The sequence below is a fragment of the Takifugu flavidus genome, chromosome 4 (assembly GCF_003711565.1).
Source record: "Takifugu flavidus isolate HTHZ2018 chromosome 4, ASM371156v2, whole genome shotgun sequence".
Taxonomy (NCBI): Eukaryota; Metazoa; Chordata; class Actinopteri; order Tetraodontiformes; family Tetraodontidae; genus Takifugu; species Takifugu flavidus.
Window position 1 is genome coordinate 11,065,092 of NC_079523.1, and position 21,834 is coordinate 11,086,925.

Genomic DNA, 21,834 nt, shown 5'->3' on the forward strand with positions numbered 1-21,834 from the left:
TCAGCTCGGGCCACTCGGGGACATAACTCTCACAGAACTGCTCGGCTTTTGGACTCGTCTCCAGGCGACGCAGCCGCTGCAGCGTCTCGTAGCGGCCCGTCTTCAGTGCCCAGTCCTGGGCATGTTTTCCTTTTGTAGTGTCCACCGCACGTAAGTCGGCCCCTGGGAACCAACACAAGCAATGATGGCTGTTGCAAATACCAGAGTAAAAAATACATTCATATTCTACAACTCTGTGATTCTATTGATTAATCAGATTAGTGAATAAAGCACTAGTGATGGCATGTGAGGTGGCCTTTTTCCCCCACCTGATACTAAAGAAATTTTATATTTTCCTTTAGGTTCTGGCCTAAAAATGCATCAGTTTTATGCAAATGCTAACATTTTAAATCATAACATCAGTCAAAATGTCTAAACAAACGTGGATGCTATAACTTTAATTGCTTTCTCTTTTATCATTAAAGTATGTGTCTTTTTTTATTTATTAAAGGTCCTTTAGCCAATTAGGTGACTTGATAGCAAATATTTAAATCCTTTTGGTCGGTCTCTGGTATGAACTAATGCAGCCTGTGTTCCTGCTGGGATAGACTCCAGCACCACAGAAGCAATATCTCAATATGTGACTAATCTACGCTCAGCCTGCAAGACTAGTAAATCAGAGATTACTGTGTTAAGTTGCGATAATGTCCTCAGAGTGATCTCTTAAACCGGTCGAGCAGCACCGGCACTTTGGCTGCCTTCAAATCCACACACATCAGGTCGGCAGGGGATGCAGCAAGAATGTTGTTACGCACCAGCCATAACCAGAACAGCCACAACGTCGGTGCGACCGGTCATGGCAGCTTTGATGAGGGCCGTGAACCCCCGGCAGTCCTTTATTTCAGTGTCAATCCCGGAGAAGTAGTTTAGGAGATACATGACTGTGCTGATGTGACCTGCAGAGAGAGGAACATCTGGTGTGAAAACAGAAGAACGCCTTGTTTTCTCAAGCTTCTGTACCTGCTTGGGCTGCAATCATCAGAGCCGTGTTGCCTTCATTGTCCTGCTGATTGATGTCTATGAAGGGGCAGCCGTGAAGCCCGTGTACGATGCTCATAAAGCCTTTGCTGCACGCCGCCATCAAGCCATTCTGTTGGTCACAGTTTAAGGTGTTTTAGTTTTAAGGCTCTGAACTAGAACCATTAAGGAGGAATGTCTCACCTGGCCGTTGACGTCCGCCTCCATCACCTCGTCTCTCATCACCCCTCTCTCCAGAATTCTTCGCAGGGCGTCGCCGTCATTGCAGGCGCAGGCTCGGTACAGGGTCGACGCCGTGCGCCTGTTTGATACCTCTGGGATGTAATCTGGGAGCACTGAATCGTCGGAGAGGATGCTGTCTGAATCAGAACCGTCCCCTGATGGAGAGTCGTAATCCTCATCGGGGCCGGAGCCTAAAGTAGGGTCTTCTGCTGTGGCGGCCATCGTCCGGCGTTGTGCGCTTTGGCTACGCCTGGGAGAATGTCAGTGTGAGTTAATGCCAGGTGAGGCCAAGTCATGATGATCGTAGCCAGTCAGAGATTACAAGAGTGTGGATCTAAGTGGATCAGCCCTGCTAAGTGAGCAGCTAAATGAAGAACAGGCTGCCTCAGAATAACCACTCTCAGATGTGGAGAAAATCAAGTTACAATAAAAAACCAAGTCTTCCTCTACTTTTTACTCCTTCGGGAGCACAATTGCAGCGCCTGCCTGCTCTTAGATTTGAAAGTTTTTGTGAAATAAAGAATAAAGTCTTACCACAGACAGGTGACGGGTCACATGTGGACGCAGGGATCCACACCTTCCTACGCGTGCGTCACCCCTCACGACCCACATGTGGGCAACTTCTGACTTCCTTCAAGACCTCCGCTGAGGTTTCCGTGGCGGCCGAGTTTTTCCTCTGGCTCCGTATCCGTCTCCACATGGTGTTGTTCACGTCAGACTGAGAGGAGGAGCCTCGACTTTCCTTACACATCCGAGTTTAGCTCATCCCACTTACCAAAGCTGTCAGGAGAGGATTAGCCTGCCTCGGCAATTTTAACTTTTAACGCAACTCCAGTGTCTTTTATAATACATAGCATATTTTTGGACATGCAAAAAGTCTATTTAACAACAAAAAAACTAGTTCCTCAGAGTTTACTATTCTTTTTCTGCCCAGGAAACTAACAATGCTGGGGAATTAAATGAATAAAAGTGGGGGAAATTAATTTTATTGTGTTCTGTTGTCAAAAAAACTGTCTTGGCAAAGTATCAACTTCGTTGTGAGACACCGATCCAACACACTATTTGAAGCACAGGAGCTGAGATCATGAAGGCTCTCATCTATAAACAGGCAAGAAGAAATCACTTTAAGTTTTCCTCAAGCTATTTTCAGATAAGAATCGGTCTCTGGGAAAGGTCACTGACTGACTGAAATCAGCCAGAGGGACCTGTGGGACGTGACTGGACCTGTCCGGACACATTGCCCACCCTCTTGTCCAGAGGGCCCTGACGATAGTTCCCACTCCATCTGTCTTCATCTGCCCAGAGGAGAACTGCGACCTAGTGGGAAGCATACCTCACCTCTGTCGGCTACCTGAGCTCTTTCCTGAAAAGACTGAGCTTCTTCTCCTGTCTCAAAGAAACAAAATGGATTATTGACTAAAGAAAAGGGACTCAAAGGAAAAGCATTTCGAAGGAGATGCAAGATGAAGACTCTGGCAAAGGTGCAAGAAAGGACCGAACAACTTCTCCAACACAGGGTGGATAACGTGAGTGTGTTTCCTCTCGCCTCGTACATACGTGGACGTCCCCTCGTCCCGACACGTCCTCAGCATTCTTTAGGAACTTATAATGCTGTGAATCAAAAAATATCAATGCGATGAGAAAACCACTGCACATTCCTGCACGTCTGGCTCGCCTCACGTGGTTTCTTAACAAATATGACACATATGAGTCGATATGCAATCAGTGATTTTCTTTCACTTCGTCAGAAAGATCAGAAATGGGTTTGTAGTGTGTTTACTGTGTGTGAGTTAAGTACGACCAGCCAAAAATCTCAGTCCGGGAGAAATGACGATGGACATGGTGAGAGAACTGAAACGCACCAGAATGACTTTGTCTTTTTGCCAATTTAGTTGCACATCCATTCGAAAGTGTCTTTGGACTCATGTCTGTCTCCTTAGATTTCAAACACCAGCCTGGAGAAACTGTTGGGGGATGAAAACCCTCAGAAGAAGCAGTCCAAGTGGGTCAGGAAGCTCAGCCTGACTGCAGCACGCACAGGTAACACCAGTGTCTTTACCGCTCCTTTAAATCCTTTAAAAAGAAAAAGAAGAGCAGCTTTCACGTTGGACGCCTGAAACATCATCGGCTCGTCCGGCACGTCTGCGCACACAATAATCCTGCACCGTCAGGAGCTCACAGGGATCATGTTTGCAGTTTTTAAGAGCTTAACCCGACGGCCAAGAGCGTTTTGGTATTTTTACATCTGTAATCTGTCCTCAGTGGATTCCAGGGTTGTGTTTCTAAACCTGTGACACCGAGTGACTTCTCATTTGTGCGCGTGCAACAGCGTAACGCCTGTTTGTCTTCATCACACACATCATTGTCCACGTTTGCTCTCGCAGCATTCTGGTTTAAGGGTAAATCTCTTTGAATCACAATAAAGGCAGAGCGGCTGGACAGCTGTGCAGCAGCCATCATCTCATGGTAAAGGCTTAATCTTGGCTTGGAGATTAAGTGGGCCGGCCCACCAGATCGCTGCATTGTGTGTCAGTCATTTCCACGTGTTTGTGCCTCGGGCCTGGGAGGAAACAGTACCTGTGGTGATAAACAAGAGCAGGAAATGGCTCCTGAGGGAAGACATTCTTTAGTTTGATAACATAAAAACACTGTATATGCAGATGATTCTTTACTACGTAATGATCTGCTGACGTCAGTCAATCTGGGAAATTGGGACACACAGGATAATTCCGAGCACCACAGATATTCATTGTATTACCAATTTCCTGAAAAACCCATCTTTGTCACACTTGTATTGACTAGTAATGTGTAGAGGGAGAGAGGGAGGAGAGGGGAGGGAAGAGAAGAGAAGTGAGAGGAGGTGGAACTTGGGAACAGATGTCTGTGCGGCACGCCATGGCACTGCCCCCCCTCCCTCATTGCTTCTACTCCCCGCTCGCTCTTAGTTTCAGTCACTCTTCCGCTCTTCACCAACTGTGTGAGGGCACAGAGAGGTGGCCGAGAGGAAGAGCTGCAGCTCCTGGGTTCTTTACATCGTTCTCCATGCCATCATGAGGAAGAAACAACATTCCACTCTTCCACCCCAGGAGTTTATTCTCCTTTTGGGATGATGATCCTCCGGTGTTCTGAAGCGTTCGCTTGTCTTCGGTTTGATGGGTGCGTCTGAGATCTTCGAGCACAGCGGCGGCGATGGATCACCATGAAAGGAGGTCACCAGCAGCGAGGGTGCGGCTGTCAGCACCTGTTCACTAAACTGATCGGGAAATGTGGATGCTGCGTGGGCCAAGGCAGAGGTATGCAGATGGACTCACTCTGGCTACTGAGTATGTTTTGCTTTTGCATGTTTTAGAAGATCACTTCCCCAGTAGGCACACAAACACACACACACGCTTGATGGTGCACATACACAGAGGCTTCCCATTACTGCCCGACCCCTAAATCCCCTGGTGTTCCAATTGTACAGTGAGTGATTACAGATCAGCTCCTCTCCTGTCAGCGTGGCTCTGACGTGCAGATAAATGTGGAAAAATCAGACATTCTCTGAACGATGCCCAATTTATCCCTTTCCAAGAGTCTCCTCGAAAGTGAAACTAGTTGGGCTTTCAACTGTATTGTGTGAATACACTCAGGAGATTAATATTCTTTCCTGTTTTTGGACTTCAAACGGACTTATTTTTCTTCCATTTGACGTCTCACACAAGAAACATGTTTTCCTGCAAATTCCTTCGTCACACACGGCAACATCCTGACTCAGAATCCGTCCAGCAGCGCGTCTGTGGTCATTAGCGCCAGGTAGTGAGGAAATACCAACGCCATCCGTGCACAGTATTTAGCAGATGAGTGCATCTATACAACAGCTCACTTGCCACTTTATTCACCTCCATGTTTATGTTATGGTCAAATATTAAACAGGAGCTACAAAGATTAGCATTTGAAGGGCCCATGCGAAATCCAACACAGCTTTTGAAAATCTCCTTGATTTACCCGTAAATAAAGTGATCTAAAGCTAAAGCAGTTGTGTCATATTTGACTCCCCGTTCTGCCCGGTTGAACGTCACACGGCTGCTATCAAACTTGCAGAAATTGTACATTTACTCTCATTGGACACCCAAATACACAAGGTGGGTCAACGTGGGCCTGATCTGTGAAATCGCAGCCTTTTGCGCTCAGGCGTCTCGCCATTTCCTCAAAAAGACGTAGCTATAAAGTACACCACTGAGGTTTTAGTCAAAGATTTTGTGTCAAGAGTGGAGCAGAAGCAGAGCTCCTGTGGTGCTTCTGTATATGGTGCAGTCACAAGTCATATAAAGAGATATTAAATTATTTTTACATAACCTGCTTACCAGTGCTAATGGCTACTATAAATGATTCGGCAGTGACCTTAACGTGACCATTTGTACACCGGGAAATGTTTGGATGATTGGATCGGCTGGCTGTTACATTTCAGCCCTGTTTTGACGTGGTTAAACCGTCCTTTTTCCAAATACATCAACCTACATCGGCCAGGATTTGCAACCATATTGGCCAAAGATTATGGAGGCTGAGCTCTCACTGGGGGTTTGTTTCGGTCTCTGTCTCTAGGACCCCTCCCAAAATGAATCCATCCATCAGTCTGAGAACAGCATCCTCCGCCAACAAACTAGGCCAATTCTATCTAAAATAACTTCACTGCTGTTTTTATTCACTGTTTTAGTGGACAGATGGTTAATGTTATTAAATTTGCATGAGGATGCGTGCAGGCAATCCTGAGGGTCTGGACGGCGCTCCGGTGGGAAAACGGCACATTACATAAGCAGCCATGATAAAACGGGACAATCTGAGTGAGTGTAGCAAAGCACCTGTTAAAGTAGACTTATGAACACTCAGCAGATTGTGGAGTGTTTAGAAATGAAGTTACACGATTTCTCATGATAAAAGAGGTCAGCTTGCGTCCTCTGCACAAGTTTGTGGCGTCGCCTCGTCTTAGTAACGACCACTGGAACATCTGGAACCTACACGCCTCAGCGTCCTCTCGCTTTTAATCATCCCATTACAGGAATGAGTTTGTCTGCATGAGTGAAGCAGCAGGTTTATGCTGATAGATTTTTGACAGGACTTCTGTACCACACTGATGCAAATCCACACACATGGATCCGGTCAGAAAAGTGCAGTTTGCTGGCTTTTTTGTCAAGTAGCTCAGCCACAAATCCACGGGATTCTACTCCTAGTTCCATTTTATTGAAATGTGCTGACTGGGAGCAGTGGTTTCTGCAGCCCGGCGAGCCTCCTGAAAGATTCCACTTGGTTGGAAAGATCAGTGAATGAAGCATTAATGTTGGGTTTCTTGCTTCAGCGAGTAGGGTTGAGGGTTTAGTAGCATTTCCAGATCCCAGATGACGATCAAATCCAGCTGTGGGACGTGAGCAAATGACGGCAATTTTAGCATCAAAATGACAAGAATTCTAATACTTTATTTTTTGTGTTTGCCAAACTCTTCAGTTGTAAATAATGTTATGCTGTATTGTATTTCACAGTTTAATGGAGCACGACAGATCTGTTTTTGTGCTCAGAAAGGTTGAAGTAGCTGCAGCGAAGGGCTTAGCACAGGAAATTGAACCAAATGTTTGTGCAGAAATCTGTCTGCGGTGTCTGACCCCAGAGGATGCACCCCATAATTACTGCACTCTAACCCAGTCGCTCTCCCTCTTTGTGTCCTCTCAGCAGAGTCCTACTCTGTGGCTGGCAGCGAGGCCAGTATCCCCGGGTCGGGGGGCTCCGTGCTCCGCCGGGGCTCAAGGAGCTCCAGCCCCTGCTCGCTCTCTCCATCTGGGGGATCGCGGCACCCCGTCACCGCCCTCAAGAAATGGCTCACCAATCCCGTCCGCAAGGCGAACCCCGATGCCGCTGGAGAAGCGGGTAAAGTCGAGGGGGAGGGGCGCGGGTCGGAGAGGAGTCACCTCCCGCCACCGCTGCCGCTTCTTTCCCACGGTGAGATGCAGCCGGGGCCTCTGGAGTCACCCCACTACGACGCCATCCTCCCATCAGGAGAGACGGTGAGGGTGAACAGAGAGATGCAGAACAACACAATCTGCTGCCCAAACTCTCTTTGCATGTATTTTCTATCGCTTTTATAATTTCATCATTTATTCCTGTTAAAAATGGGATTTTACAGGTTATCATAACATTGCATTAATGCGTCGGGTTTTTTTTGTTTGCCCGCGTGCTCATGGGATGTGGAATTTTTGAGATTTCCCTGAAGGCAGCTGAAATTAACAGGCACGCCCAACAGAGCCGGAGAGGTCAAAACGGGGTCACAGCCGTGAGCGAGGAGTCTAACTGTCTCCCAGTCAAGCAGAGCACAGCCGCAAAACCGCTAAAGCTGCTGGCAACCGCTAACAGGTGTTAGCAACAAACGCACAGGAGTCATCGGCAAATGGCTGCTTTAATTAAACAAAAGCAAATTTATCAGCCTTCCTACTGTGCTAACAGATCAGGCGTTCTCGGGGGTTGTTTTTGCCACTAACAGACCATAACTTCCCTGTGTGGCCTGACCAGTGTTACACAGTAGTTGTTGCTCCATATTCACCTTCAGTTGTGAAACATTTGCGACTCCCTCCACCCAGCAGTCTCCTCGGGTATTAAAAAGTGGTAACGGCTCTCAGCTTACTGGATTTGGTTTAAAACAGTCTCCACCAGGGACAAGGAAGAGTTCCTCCCAGTCACCTGGTTGACGAGCGGTGGGGGGGGGGGGGGGATTCTTAAACATTTAATGTTGTGGCTGATGCTGATCGATGTCACGTTGCTGCATCACAGCTCTCGCCACCTGTGTAAAAAGTCCCTCGCGTCCTCGTGTTCTGTGCTCTAGAGTCGGAGATCCAGCGTCAGCATCAACGCGCTGCAGAGGGAAGAGGCCTGCAGCCCCCCGGATGACTCAGTCAGCCAGTGGTCGGCAACAGTGGACAGCGAAGAGGAGCGAAGCATCGCCTTAGAGAAGAGCCTGTAGGTGCCTGCGTCTGCTGCGGAGACATTTTGGATGTGATGATTTGTTGTCCTGTTGTGCACCAGAAAGATGCAGCTGCTGTCAGAGCTCATTAAAGCCTGGAAACAGGTGGACAAAGTTAGCCTGCAAGCAATAAAACACCACCATACCGGAACTTGAAAAGCCTGATTGGAATGGTGTGGAGATGGGAATCATATATGAATTATATATATATATTGCTATAGAAAATAAAAACCAACTGAAGCACAGATCCACAATGTGGACAGCCAGATGTATAGTGGCACCAGCTAGGCTAAGCTAGCTGCTGGCTATTACCATTACCATGGAATCCAAATCAACGTTTTCAGTTTTTTTTAATTTCTTTAATTTTTAGATATGTGCTGTCAGAGCTGATAGAAACAGAGCGGTTGTACGTGGAAGATCTTGGACTCATAGTGCAGGTGTGTCTTTAACCCGAAATGAAAGAATCCACTCAAGACGGACAATAACAACTTTCATTATTATCAGTTTCCTGCAAAACCCCAAAGAGGAAAACTCTGTGTGTGCGCGTGTGTGTGTGTGTGTGTGTGTGTGTGTGTGTGTGTGTGTGTGTGTAGGGCTACATGGCCACAATGGCTAGTCAGGGAGTTCCAGAAGATATGAGGGGGAAAGACAGGATGGTGTTTGGAAACATCCACCAGATCTACGACTGGCACAAAGAGTGAGTCGGAGCTGTTCTGTCCGTCCGTCTGTCTGTCCTGCTCCAGCTCCTCTCTGTCACTTTCACAAGTCTCCTCCGTCGTTGTAGTTACTTCCTGGGAGAGTTGGAGAAATGTCTGGCTGATCCAGACAGCCTGGCCCAGCTCTTCATCAAGCATGTGAGATGGGTTTTTATAGCCGACAGCCTCATCTTGGAGCAGCAGGGCTCCCAGACAGGTTCTGACCATGATCCTCCTCCACAGGAACGCCGTCTCCACATGTACGTGGTCTACTGCCAGAACAAACCCAAGTCCGAGCACATCGTCTCTGAGTTCATAGAGACCTACTTCGAGGTGAGTGCGCCGCCACCGCTATCGCTGGAGAGACGGTGAGAAGAAATGTTTGTGTTTGGGTCTTTGTGGGCAGGAGCTCAGGCAGCGGCTGGGCCACAGGCTGCAGCTCAACGACCTGCTCATCAAACCTGTTCAGAGGATCATGAAGTATCAGCTCCTGCTAAAGGTGGGCGTCTCATTCCCAGGATCTCGTATCATCAGTTGTCTGATTAAACAAGTGTCTCTGTTTGGGCTCCCAGGACTTCCTGAAGTACTATATCAAAGCAGGACGGGATGTTGAGGATCTGCAGGTACCCAGAGTCCAGAAATCTACTCCAGCAGGGCTGATTTAACCCTGATAAGTGCAGGACCAGGCTGTTCATTTCAGTTTGCTTGGACTAAGAGCTGGTTTCTCCCTCAGAGAGCCGTGGAGGTGATGTGTTTCGTGCCAAAACGCTGCAACGACATGATGAACGTGGGCCGGCTTCAGGGTTTCGAAGTGAGGATTGTTTGGTTTCTCCTAAAATTTTCCGGTGGGTCGCAAACAAACTGACACGGCGATGCGTGCCCGCCGCTCCAGGGCAAGATCACGGCCCAGGGGAAGCTGCTCCAGCAGGATACCTTCTTTGTCAGCGAGCAGGAAAACGGCATCCTGTCCAGAGCCAGAGAGAGGAGGGTTTTCCTGTTCGAGCAGCTGGTCATTTTCAGCGAGCCGATAGACAAGAAGAAAGGTCTCCCCCTGCCAGGGTACACCTTCAAAAACAGCATCAAGGTGAGCATCAAAGCACCCATCGCTCTGCTGTCACGCTGCGGTTGCTGCCAGTGTCCTGCGTCCTCTCAGGTCAGCTGTTTGGGAGTGGAGGAGCACCCCGAGGAGCATCCCGGCTGCCTGGTGCTGACCTCCAGAGGCACCGACGGCAGCGTGGCCCGCTTCGTCATGCAAGTGGCGTCCCCGCAAATAAAGCAGGCCTGGTTCGACGACGTGGTCCAGATTTTAGAGACTCAGAGGAACTTCCTCAACGGTGGAGAACGTTTTCGAGTTTGACATTTAAGTGGACGCCGTTTTGACGCGTCTTCTTCTCCCCCGTAGCGCTCCAGTCGCCGATCGAATACCAGCGCAAGGAGAGCACGTCACACAGCCTGGGCAGGAACGGCAAATCCCCCGCCGCGGCGGCATCGGGCCTTTGCCCTCGCTCGTCCTCATCCATGGACCACTGCCAGCAGCCCTCCCTGCTGTCCTACGGCAACCCCCTGTCCTCGTGGCACCCTCAGCAGCACAGCCTGGCCGCCAAGGCCGTGAGTGGACGCCATCTTTCTTCAGTTGCACATCGATGCGTCTCCTCGTTTGTCAGTTTCTCCAACAAATCTCTGCCTCCCAGGTTTCTAACCCGTGTGGCGGAAGTCCTCAATTCACGCGTCCTCCAGCTTTCTGCCACCAGCAGCTCAGCTTGAGTGTGGACGGGAGACAGGGGACGTCCAGCAACCTTTCTCCTAGCAGAGCGCGCGGCATACAGGTCGGTTTCGGCTGTGATTGATGCGATAAGAAGGAGGTTTAGATGAATTTTGCCTTGTTTCACATTGGTGGTGCTTTGGTTTAACGTCCCATCAGTGTCCCCGCCGTGTCCCCCGTTGTTATCAGCTGCTCATTGATTCATTCATCCATCTGCACCAACCCTTTCTTTTATCTGCGAGGCTCAGACTTCCACCCTGCAGTGGAAACGCTGCGATCGCTCGTGTTTTTCTGGCCTCGCTCCACCAGGTCATCGTCCTCTCTCTCCTTCCTGTCCACGTTTACAAACTGACTGAGGCCCGAACGATTGACCTGCTGCTTTTATTATCTGAGTCAAAAGTGGCATTTATATTTAAAGGTGCGACGATGAACTGCAACACCGTGAGGTCGACTGTAGATCTGCGTGCTGTAGATCGACTTTATTGGCTCCTTTTGCTTTGGACGCCACCCAGGTTTGAGTCGAGAGGCTAATAAATGGCTGCACAGTTTTCCCGTTAAATAAAGACAATCCTTCAAACACAGGCCACCTCGTTAGGCTAACACCGTCGGTCCAAATGTCTGATTGGATGGAGATCTGGCTAATTAGTGTGCTAATTGCATTAGCCATCTCCATGGCGAAATGTAGGCAGATATTTTAGCCTCACACGGGATGAAATGTTTCTTCTGACTGGTGTGATTGTGGTTGTTTCTCTTTCTGCTCTCAGGGGCTGACTGCTGGTTTCCAGGCAACCGTGTTGTATGATGGCATAACAATTTCAGCACAGAGAACAAACAAAGATACGGCGTTGTAATCTTTTCTTTTTAAATAACTTTTTTTTTTTTTTTTTAAAAAGAAGAAAAAGTAGTTTTGTCTTCCACCAAGTCGTCCTGACCAAATGTCCCTCAGAAACCTCTCTGGCTACTCTGATTATGTTGGTTACGTATGTGCGCCTCGACATTGACAGCTAAAAGCCACACATATGTAGAAATGTCCTACTTTTTCAGCCAAACTTCACAATGAATATTTTTGTAGTACATTTTATTTTCATAAAGGACTCAAATCCTCAAATCCTGGAATTCCAATCAGTCCAAGAATAACTGTAGTGCAAAAAAAAAAGAATCTTTTTTTTTACCGTTGTAGAAGCTGTTTTTTTTGTCCTGTGTTAGTAATTAGCTAATAATGTGCATGAAGTCAGACTAGCTGTTTTATTTACCTTTTGTGGGCTATTTTAACTGTGCCATTGTTAGAGCGTAATCTGACCTGAACACATTTGCAAACGCGCACAAACACACATCCTCATCAAGCAGAAAGAGGGAAAAAAGGAACACAGTGGAAGTGGAGGTGCTGATCTCTTCCTGTCAGACTTTAAATGATCAAATATATGTCATACGTAAATATGTGAATGAAAATGTCAGAATTTCTGTACAATAAAAGGGATATGTCACTACAAAGACAGAGGTGGTTTTTGTCTTTCATTTTTTAAGATTTAAAAAAAAAAATACAATTTCCTTTAATTTGCCTGATAATCAGTCTATGCCTTATAGGATTGCTATTTTGTGCCATATCTTAAGGTTGTTCAGTAGTTCTGTGTCTTTTTTTATTGTAGATTTTCTGTTTTCCAAATCTTTTCCATGTCTGAGATAATTTTTCTCTCGAATGTCTAAATTTATTGTTCAAAGGGGTTTTTAGACTCAAGTAATTATTAATATTGATAGCCTTACTTTCTCTTGTAGGCAATAAAAATAATGTCATTGGTCACACGTTTATTTTTGAGTGCATACTGCTACTAATGTAAAGACATTTTAATCTAAAACATTTTAGGGGATCAAATTTCAGATAACTGTGAGAAATTAAATGTTCTTTTTAAGACCGACAATTAAAACCGGACCTGCGGCGCCCTCTAGCGGAGAGATACAATACTTCACATATTAATGTCAAAATGGGATTTCACACATCAAATGAACTAATCACTACACTTAAGCCTTTTAAATAAAATAATACATATTCAACCCTCTGTATGGTTGTGCTGTCACTGTTCATCTGCTTTTTTGATAGTCTGGAGCGATTAAGCATGGAGATCTATCGCCTTCCATTTCACCCAACCACTCTTCTTTGCACGATCAGCAATTTAAAACATTTATACTCAGCGGACACAGAAAGTCCAGCAGTTGCCGTTTAGAAAATGTACAACTTGCAACAGTACATCCAAGCCACATGGGAAAGAGTTAATTTTAAGGTGAAAAGACCTCCCGAAGCCACTGTGATTCACTCCAATTCACAGGTCAGGTGTTTAAACACCTTTTAAGTGTGACACTTTTGCAACACTGTTATTGGGTGCAAATGAATCCACATCTGGACAGTGCAACATCTGTAATCTCGTGACTCAAGGCCGCAAACGTGATATCCAATGACATCATTCAACATCCTGATGTTGAAAGTATAACAAATAAGACACTGCAATAATATGGCTTTTTTAATTAATACTTTTTATCCCCTCATCAGCCAAAACTTTAACAAGCATTATAGATTTTCTTTGACAAGCATTATAAACACATGGGTAAGCTTGTCTGGTCACTGGCACATCTTGACATCTGTAGAAACGAGATGTCTGATATGGTTTCAAGAGGCTGCAGAACGCATTTAAATCAGTCTCTCAGTTCACTTGATCAAGGCAGAAACAAGGAGCGTCAAGCAGGGCCTGAAGGAAGGGTTCCAACAGACAAAGACACGTTTCAGTGAAAAGACGGGACGATTCTGCTCCAAACAAATACAAACTGAAGGGAGGATCTGATTGCACGGTCTGCTAATCATGCTAACGGGACAGGCGGCGACTTTCCTCGCGTTTGGCTGCCGAACCAGCAGAAACCTCTGAAGGCAGACGTCAGCCTCGGTGATATAAAGTGCTTGGAATGTGGAAAACAGGTGACATCTTCCTTCTTGATATGTAGGAACCTATCCTGGAGTCCTCTCAAGCACAAAGAGTATCAAAAATGGGACGTGTAAAAGAGAACACCAAGTGCATCGGCGTTCATAAATCTGACTGACTTTTTCCATCTTTTCCCACTTTCCTCGCACTGAAGACTGATGCTGTTCCTCAGTTGATTGTTTTTTTCCATTAATACTGTCAATATTACTGGTCACAGTTGACTGAACCAGTAGGGGGACGGCACAGATGCCAAGAAACAAAACCCGAAACGCCGAAATTTCCGGAAGGAAACGCATAACACACGTAATAAAGCCCCAGAGCCCCACGCAGAGATCAGATAACACTGGTAGAAAGGTCTGTAAAAAAGAGATCCGCATCGGCATCGTTCACACCTCCCACGCTCCTCCGCAGCGGATTCTGGTGTTCCGGTCCGCCGTGACCCAACGACCCAGAGAAACAAGCGTTGTAAAATGTGACCGGAGCAACAATTTTCCTCCGGATCTGAATCTCTGAGCTCTGTGCTGATTCTCTAAAGGCAAACCCGTATGGACGGAGAGGACAGAACTTCTTTGGCAGCTCCCCTCAGGAGAATAAGATGGTGGTGGTGGTGGTGGGGGGTCTAATTATGAGTCAAACACTGGAAACGGTTTTTGAAGAACAGGAGGCTGTTTTTTATGTACACGTCTTTGGAGGAGGCCGCCGGGTAACGGAACTTGGCGTAGGTTTTGTCGCTCTCCGACGGGCTGACCCAGGGGAGCCTGATCTTGGCGGCGTGGCTGACGACGACGTCGTCGCAGGATCCCACGTGCAGCGATCCCAAGCCGTCGATGAAGAACTCTGCGAGGCAGCCAAAAGGAAACCAGCCATGAGATTCACTCAGGGTCAGGGTGCTCTCCCCCGGTCTCCGACCCCACTCACCCAGGTGTGCCACCCTTGCCAGTCGAGGGTCAAAGCCGACCTGCTGGACTTTGTCTGTGCGGGCCAGGAAGAAGTTGATGACGCCGTCGGTCACAACGCAGTTGGGGAATCCCTGGATGGTGTGGTGGAAGCCCCTCCTCATGTGTAGGCAGTCCCCATCGTCCTCGCCCGGTTCAATGGAGATGGTCTGCCTGTAGGTGGCGGTGTAACCTGTGACCTCTCTGACGGCCCCTCCCACCTGGGCAGGAGTGGACGGTCAGGAAATCACGACAAACGGATATTAGACTAAAGACAGTACTGAGCTGCGACTCACCAGATCCAGAGTGGTCTTCTCCAAGACCTCCACTAGTTTCTCCAGCTTGGTGTCAGCAGTGAAGATGAAGTCATCGTCCACCCACAGCAGATATTTGGTGGTCACCTGGGAGACGGCCAGGTTTCGCCCTGCAAACCAACCCTGCGGCACCACCCGACACGACACATCAGGCTCAACACGGTCGGCAGTAAACCAACAACGGGGGTCGTTCCCACCTTTCCAAAGGGCATGATGTAATGCTCGATGTTGGGCCCTGAGACGGCTTTGGGGTTTTCACTGTCGTCAGCGATCACTATGGTGACGGTAGGATAGTATCTTCTGATGCTGTTGATAAGATCTTGAAGCTTGTCGTACCGCAGGAAAGTCTTTGTAGCGACAGTCACGAGGGCGCTGATGTTATACTCTGCAGAGGCGGAAGAGGCGGTCGGCTGTTAGCGGCCAGAAGCTAAGAGCGCAGGTCTGAGCTGTTCTGCGTATGTCTGTTGCCTGGTTACCTCCGTTGGACCCTGTGTTGTACAGCTTCGGAGTCACGCCGTGACGGATCCTGATGCTGAACAGAGCTCGGTGGCCCTCGGACTGAAGCCGCACTGAAATGCGGAACAGAAAGGACGTCAATAAACCGCACAAGAGGTGAAAGGAGGTCAGAAATCTCCACAGACCCGTGTCCGCTGTGCTCGGGTGGAACAGCGTGTTCGTGTAGGTGACGAACTGCAGCTGCCGGTTCAGGTTCGGCAGGCGGCCGCTCGAAAGGCTCATGTGCATCTCGCCGTCGCCTTTGACCGTCACGCCGTCCACCTCTGCCGCCACATTCAGCGTCCCCAGAGTGGCGGCAATGTCTACCTGCAGCGGGGCGGAGAAGGGGGCGGAGTCAGTGGGATGACAGCGGCGTCACTGGGGGACATGCTAGCTTACTCACAGAGTACCGCTCTCTCTGACGGCTGTCGTGCAGGGCCAGGCCTACGCAGGGGAAACATATAGGATGTTTACGTTTAGCTCCCTAAACACACAGACAGATGAAGAGTCTCTGCATTTAGAGACGCGTCAGCATCGCTAGCGCTCCACGTGCTGCAGTTGGGATCAAATTCAGCCTCATTGGAATCGTTTTAAACCAAAAACCCGCTGCTTTGGTTTCCGTAGATGCTTTAACTGCCGCTTTTCACAACTAAAATTTGGATTTCACTCAGATCAATTGGTCCCTAAATTTCCCCAAAAGCCCAAACCCCCAACCCGAGGTCTCGTTTCTTCTAGCAAATCGCATCCAGGTAAAGAAACATCATAAACCCTGAGTTTATAATCACTAGATGGAATCTGAAAACTGACGCTCATTTAGGCCTGAACAGTTTGGAATGCCCTCCTTACCTGGGATGATGATAGTCTTCAAGGGTCGAACCTCCACCCCCTGAGTTGGGTACTGTAGGGGATTATTGGCCTCGGCAAGGACGAGGACATCAGCAGACGTCTGCAGTCTGAAGAAGCAGCAGCATCTCTATTCCGGTCAGTGTCATCTGGGACATAAACATGGACATTAACGTGGCCTCACCTCTTCTGGAAGCTTTGGTACTCTTTGGCGCGTCTCTTCTTGATGTCCTCCAGCTCTGAGGCGTCGAAGGCCGTGTGAAGCGGCTGCGCCGACACGCGGGGGAACAGGAGCTGGGCAAAGGGCAGGTTCATTCCTCTGCCCTCACCTTCGCACACGCAGCCATTGCGCGCCAACAAGCTGCGGACGGACGGACGGGAAGACGTCAGCGGACGCTCGCTCGCGTACCGGGACCCTTCGCTACAAGCGCACGTGTACCTGGCCACGTGGTCCCTCACGTGGAAGGAGATGTTGCTCAGTCGGGGGTCCGCTTCTGGAAGCCTCTCCTGCAGATGCCCCTGATGCTGCCACACGTCCACGGCCGTGTACGCTCGGGTGGGCCACGAGTGGAGGAGGGCCAACACCAGCAGCACAGAGGCCAGGATGGCGAGCAGCAGCGTCTTCCTCAGGGAGCGCATGCTTAAAACTGACAGACACTGACAGACACACTCAGACTTAATGCTTCATATTTAGGAAATATTATAGACTGTAAAATCCAATAGCTGCCCTGACATGCAAACATTAGTTAACTTTACTAGGTTATCAACAATATGCACTTATGACTTGTATTTATTAAGTAACAGTCAGTTGCATGGTGAAAAACGCAAAATACTTAGTGTTTAGAGTGAACATTACTTTATTTATAGTTAAGCTCACAAGTGCACCTGCGCAGTAACAACATTCAGTCTCCCGCTCAGCTACCAATGATTTTGCGTCGTCTTGTTTATTCTTTTGAAGAAAGGTAAGTTATCCATCATTTTTTGCCTGTTAATATGTTTTAATTACTGCTACGACTGTTAGCGTTAGCGAGCTAACGTTAGCCTAACCGGTTAAAACTTTGAAGGAGCGGTGGCCCGCTCTTTTTACGGAGAAACAAGTAAGTACCGACATTATAATTATAATAAAATAGTTTTTCCTTTGTGAGCCTTTTTTTGCAGTACTCCACCTCCTCTTCTGAATTCAGACTTTAATCTCAGAATTCAGAGAAAAAAGTCAGACATCTGAGAAATTCTGACTTTTTTCCCAGAACAGATTTTTTTTTTATGCCTGTATTATTGGGTTTTTTTTTGTTCAGTAGCTCTAATACTCTTCCCATCTTCTGTAGTTCTGTCATTCTGCCTCGTGACTAAATACAAAATGGCAGTCTGCTAATTACTGTTGTAATAAAATTAAACTAACGGTTGTGAATGTATTTTTCCACACTGGCCCAACCCTCTTTACTCACCATGCTTTTTTGCTGTGTGTTGCAGGTGTATGCAGAGTTCAAGAGAGTAGTCACCAAGAACCTACAGGGGGACTTATTCGAGGCCCTGGACCGCCACACACCACGCTTGGTCGGGATCTTCAGGGCAAAGAAAGGAAGTGTGGGGCAGACCCTGACAGGGTTGGTGCAGCAAGTTCATGGGGGTAAGTCTATGAAAGGCTTTGTCTGTCTTTATTTCTCATGGTAAGGTGACTTCAAATAGTGATTGCTGTTTTGCTGCTTTTTTAATTTTATTTTTTTGCAAAAATTGTTTTGTGCTGTAGTTTTTGAATGCTGCATTATCTTGAGCTTAATTTGTTCATCATCCACTTCTAAATCCTAAATCCTACATCCAGATGTGACAGCAATGCGCACCATGGTACTCCGAGGCCTCCCTGTTCTACTTGGTGATGATCCCAGTGACTTCTACAACACCTGCTTTGTAAGTTATATTATGAGCATCCTGAAGGAGCACACACAGTTATGTGTGGAAATGAGGAGGGGGGAAGAGGAGAGAAAGAGGGGGAGAGGAAAAGACAAGGAGAGGGGCAGAGCAGAGTAGTAGGAGATGGGGAGATGAGAAGGAGATGAAAGAGAGGAGAAGGAGAGGGGGGGAGGAGAAAGAGATGGGGAGAGGGCTGCCTGAACCAGCCCTGACTAAAAGCTCTGTCATAGAGGAAGGTTTATGCCTAGACTTAAATGTAGAGCGTGTGTCTGCCTCTCTGACCCATGGAGAGAGCTGATTCCACAGTCACTATCAAATAAAGCAGAGATGCCTAAAAAAAATTAAAATGTTTTCTAGATTGATATAGTCCAGTGGCTGGCTTCCAGCTGTTAGCATTGCAACTTAGCTTAGCGCAAATCATGGCAGTGAATATTTTGTTCACTTTTACCGAACCACTGACTTCTATTCACTGCCATTGCTTGCACTGAGCTAAGCCATGATGTTAGGAGCTGAAAGCCAGCTACTGCACGTACAGACAAAGAAAAGATATTGATCATGTTGTCTCTCTATGAAAATGATAGAGAAAGGGTTAACTCCCAAATCGTCCTAGTATTCCTTTACTGCACAAGGCTGGAAGGCAGTGTCGGCAGGACAGTTGAAATGGTGACAATTTACAACATTTCCCTGTTGTAATGTAATGTTTTTGTTTGGTTTCATCACAGGATCGTGACACCGATGAGACCTGGGCACAAGTATCTGTCGGGGTGCTGACTGTTGTCCCTGAAGATGAGCAACTCGTTCCAAATCAGCTCCACCTTCACCCAATATCTACTGCCATCATTGTTGAGGGAGGTATTGTAATGGATGATGTCCAGAACCTACCTGAGGCACTTTGCCTTTTGTTTGGATTGTCATACGCTTTACATTTAGACTACCATTATTAAACATTAACATTAACAGTAACATTATTCAGGAATATAGAAGTGCACTTGTCAGCATGTTGGTTCTTGTGGTCTATAAACTGTTAGTTATTACAGTTTTAAAGCTGTGTTTACTGTATTATTGATTGTACAGTATTAAAGCTGTGTTTGTGGATGTCATTAAAGGCAATCTTTAAAAAAGTTGATATAAATGGAAGAAAAAATAAAAAACAATTGATATATTTGAACTTTCAACTGTGTTATTACCTTGATTTATTATGTAATTGTAATTCAGATTATTCTAGGAGATTGGAGCCTGTTTTTCATTCCTGTACAGATATTTTTGAAGTCTTAGATTGCTGAAGTCGAGTTTGCATGGTTTTAGCAAGTAAGTCAGATTGCTGTTCAAGTAAATATATAACTTAGAAATGCTAAATCAGTCCAACTTAGATAACTGTGTTATATGGACTGAAGCGAGTAAATTTAACATGCAATCATTTAGTAGATTAAAATTGTAATTCTGAGTAGTCTTTACTAAGTCAAGAGTATTCTAAACTAAGTTATCAAGTACACTCTACTTGATTGTTTTAGTTGCTTAAACTCATTTGTAAGTGTACTCTACGAAGGAAGTGCTAGTTAGTACAACTTAAAATAACTAGTTCTCTTTACTTGTTTTTTTTAAGTACAATCAGTTTGCATGCTTTTTTTTAAAGTAATGATAACTAATTGGATTTTACATAGCAGTGATTATTATAGCTGACTAATATAAGCAGCAGTAATACAAGGTTACATAGATAAAAGGATAAAGATAAAAGCAAAGTCCCTCAGGAACTCAGAGCATCACTAAAAGTAACTGGTCTTTTCCGCGGCCCATGTTCAACGTTAATGTTTCAGTTTTGTTCGCAGGCAGAAGCCAAACAAAAGGCGGTTGTCACTTAACGTTGCCGGGGGAAAGAAAGTGAGGAAATGTACCCAAATGCTTTTATCCAGTCAGTGAAACTGCTCCTTCAGAGGTGCTGAGCCTCTTCTCCATCTAGAAACAAGCCAAAACACGCCAGGATTGCTCATTATACTTTGGAAAGGTTTGAGATAAGGACAAAGCTGTGGTATGGTGATGGTAAATCGGCCCATTGTCCATATGGTCCCACAGCAGCTGCTCGCTTTGAGTTGCCTCTTGAGAATGTGCGTCCGAAGCGGAAACGGTTCCTCACGACGGTCCTTCTCAACCGGATGCGCCAAGGGTGCCAGTTCGGCTCTTGCTGAAGCTCAGCCCACGAATAAATTAGTGTAAATATAAAGAACGCGCCTTATTACGCGAGGGGTTAAGGAAAATCAAAGCAAAAATCATGACAGGCCAAAGGAGGGGGTCCTGATACAGCACAACACCCCCCAAGGTGCAGGGGGGGAAAGCGACGGTGATTTACACGCACACGCATACCTCGGAGTGCGTGTGACACGCGTGCATTATTTCGATTGTCTGCGCTTATTGTTAACCATCTGCTAAATTAAAAAGAATAAAATGATGTCCAAATCTGTGTTATTAAACCGCGAGAAGACGAGCTGACAGACAGGCCTTATTAGCCTCGTCGCAAATGAGCCCAAATGGAGGAGAACGAGCACAAATAAACCTCTCGGTGTTTGACGATTGCACAACAGAAAAGGCGCAATCAGAAGTGCACATTTATTCCGTCCACATTTACTCACGCAGCTTTCTAAAACCTGACACGCCTGGACTTTCTGTCATCGTTTTTAGCTACAGAAATACAAACCCAAATAAATGCCCACCATGATAACAGGAAAAAGGGGGAATAAAATCACATGCAAGGCTCTTAGTTACCAGGTGCTCCCCTCAGTCACACGACGCACGGTGGACTCTGGCTCCACATCTTGCGCGAAGGCGTCTCCTTTTAATGACCGTTACTCGATGGGCTGCAAATTGGATTGCATGCGAACAGACGGAGCACTTCCAGACAAAAGAGGGCCCCAGATTGCAGCGGTGCGGGTCGAGGAGGATGGACGCTCCCCGCTGCAGGAGCAACAGCACCAGTAGCGGCAGCAGCGGCGGCGGGATCAGCCCTGAACGCACCAAACGCAAATAAAACTGAGTGCTGCACCAATATGGAGCTTCCCGGCCCCGCAATATAAAATATTAACGCACCGACGTTCGCTTGCGTTTAGACAACTCAATCTGCTTGGGAATTTTACCCGAAAATGAAAATAAAAGATATATAAAATAAATTATTTTGGTTGTTGTAGTCTGCGGGCAGGATAGGAGACTTTTTTTTTAAATATGACGCGTTATTTCAGCGCATCAAAAGTTTACAATCACCCTGTGGATCCACTTGAAAAATGCTCACAAAGCATTTTTGGTCGTATAGAGACAAATAATAACGGGATTTTTAATTTATTTAAATTAATTCCAGAAGTAAATATTTGATTTTACACCTGAAATCAATATAGGTCCCCTGTGGCCAACCATGGTACTGCGACCAATTTCCCCAACAATGCAGAACAACATTGAAAGGAAAACAAAATATACCACAACTATTTGATAAACACAATATGTCTTTTATTTATTTGCTTTCACATGTCTCTCAAACTGGTTTTGCTGGAAATCAAAATCACCTCTGTGAAAAACCTATTATCCCACTTGATGTCTTAAAAAAAAAATCGGTACCGCCCACTCGGTATGTTACAGTGTAATAACCTAACGCACCACATAACTGGGATCGCATTTTGACCAATGGGAATGCGCAGCGCCTCCCGTGTTGACCA

The 21,834-nt window shown here is 46.7% G+C and overlaps 3 protein-coding genes across 5 annotated transcripts in view; 1 reads left to right on the plus strand and 2 right to left on the minus strand.

Annotated features, from left to right (window-relative positions):
- ankrd33ab (ankyrin repeat domain 33Ab) overlaps nucleotides 1-2,831 on the minus strand; it is a 3,951-nt gene extending 1,120 nt beyond the window's left edge. The window contains 5 exon segments of the mRNA XM_057030306.1: nucleotides 1-162; nucleotides 795-935; nucleotides 1,000-1,129; nucleotides 1,201-1,489; nucleotides 1,774-2,831. The exon segment at nucleotides 1-162 is cut by the window's left edge and continues 570 nt beyond it. Coding sequence (XP_056886286.1) covers nucleotides 1-162; nucleotides 795-935; nucleotides 1,000-1,129; nucleotides 1,201-1,461 — 694 coding nt within the window. The 5' untranslated portion in view covers nucleotides 1,462-1,489; nucleotides 1,774-2,831.
- A 1,303-nt stretch (nucleotides 2,832-4,134) lies between these two features.
- Nucleotides 4,135-12,173, plus strand: arhgef25b (Rho guanine nucleotide exchange factor (GEF) 25b). 3 transcript variants are annotated; one of them, XM_057030301.1, is made up of 15 exons: nucleotides 4,135-4,532; nucleotides 6,940-7,271; nucleotides 8,084-8,217; nucleotides 8,592-8,658; nucleotides 8,815-8,918; nucleotides 9,006-9,075; nucleotides 9,160-9,249; nucleotides 9,323-9,415; nucleotides 9,489-9,539; nucleotides 9,650-9,727; nucleotides 9,809-10,000; nucleotides 10,070-10,250; nucleotides 10,319-10,524; nucleotides 10,608-10,742; nucleotides 11,443-12,173. In XM_057030301.1, the coding sequence occupies exons 1-15, from the start codon at nucleotides 4,439-4,441 to the stop codon at nucleotides 11,527-11,529; spliced, it is 1,914 nt and encodes a 637-aa protein (XP_056886281.1). In that variant the 5' UTR covers nucleotides 4,135-4,438; the 3' UTR covers nucleotides 11,530-12,173. The 3 variants fall into 3 exon arrangements, with proteins under 3 accessions (XP_056886281.1, XP_056886282.1, XP_056886283.1); XM_057030302.1 differs by having other exon boundaries at nucleotides 6,943-7,271; XM_057030303.1 differs by lacking the exon at nucleotides 4,135-4,532 and having other exon boundaries at nucleotides 6,976-7,206.
- A 1,010-nt stretch (nucleotides 12,174-13,183) lies between these two features.
- On the minus strand, nucleotides 13,184-17,818 carry b4galnt1b (beta-1,4-N-acetyl-galactosaminyl transferase 1b). The gene is made up of 11 exons (XM_057030305.1): nucleotides 17,677-17,818; nucleotides 16,671-16,888; nucleotides 16,416-16,592; nucleotides 16,235-16,341; nucleotides 15,792-15,832; nucleotides 15,535-15,715; nucleotides 15,370-15,462; nucleotides 15,091-15,278; nucleotides 14,876-15,016; nucleotides 14,563-14,800; nucleotides 13,184-14,481 (listed from the first exon to the last, which is right to left on the minus strand). Exons 1-11 carry the CDS (start codon nucleotides 17,677-17,679, stop codon nucleotides 14,264-14,266), a joined length of 1,605 nt encoding a protein of 534 aa, XP_056886285.1. The 5' UTR covers nucleotides 17,680-17,818; the 3' UTR covers nucleotides 13,184-14,263.
- Between the last annotated feature and the right edge of the window lie 4,016 nt (nucleotides 17,819-21,834).

Bases quoted from the DNA above. Each gene is read 5' to 3' on its own strand.
- b4galnt1b (XM_057030305.1), bottom strand. The intron at 15,716-15,791 runs GTGAGTAAGCTA...GCCCCGCTGCAG, and splicing joins GTCAGAGAGAGCGGTACTCT to GTAGACATTGCCGCCACTCT. The intron at 14,482-14,562 runs GTGAGTGGGGTC...GCTGCCTCGCAG, and splicing joins GGCAAGGGTGGCACACCTGG to AGTTCTTCATCGACGGCTTG.
- arhgef25b (XM_057030301.1), top strand. From the start codon at position 4,439: ATGAAAGGAGGTCACCAGCAGCGAGGGTGCGGCTGTCAGCACCTGTTC. The intron at 8,218-8,591 runs GTAGGTGCCTGC...TTTAATTTTTAG, and splicing joins ATCGCCTTAGAGAAGAGCCT to ATATGTGCTGTCAGAGCTGA. The intron at 9,250-9,322 runs GTGAGTGCGCCG...CTTTGTGGGCAG, and splicing joins TCATAGAGACCTACTTCGAG to GAGCTCAGGCAGCGGCTGGG.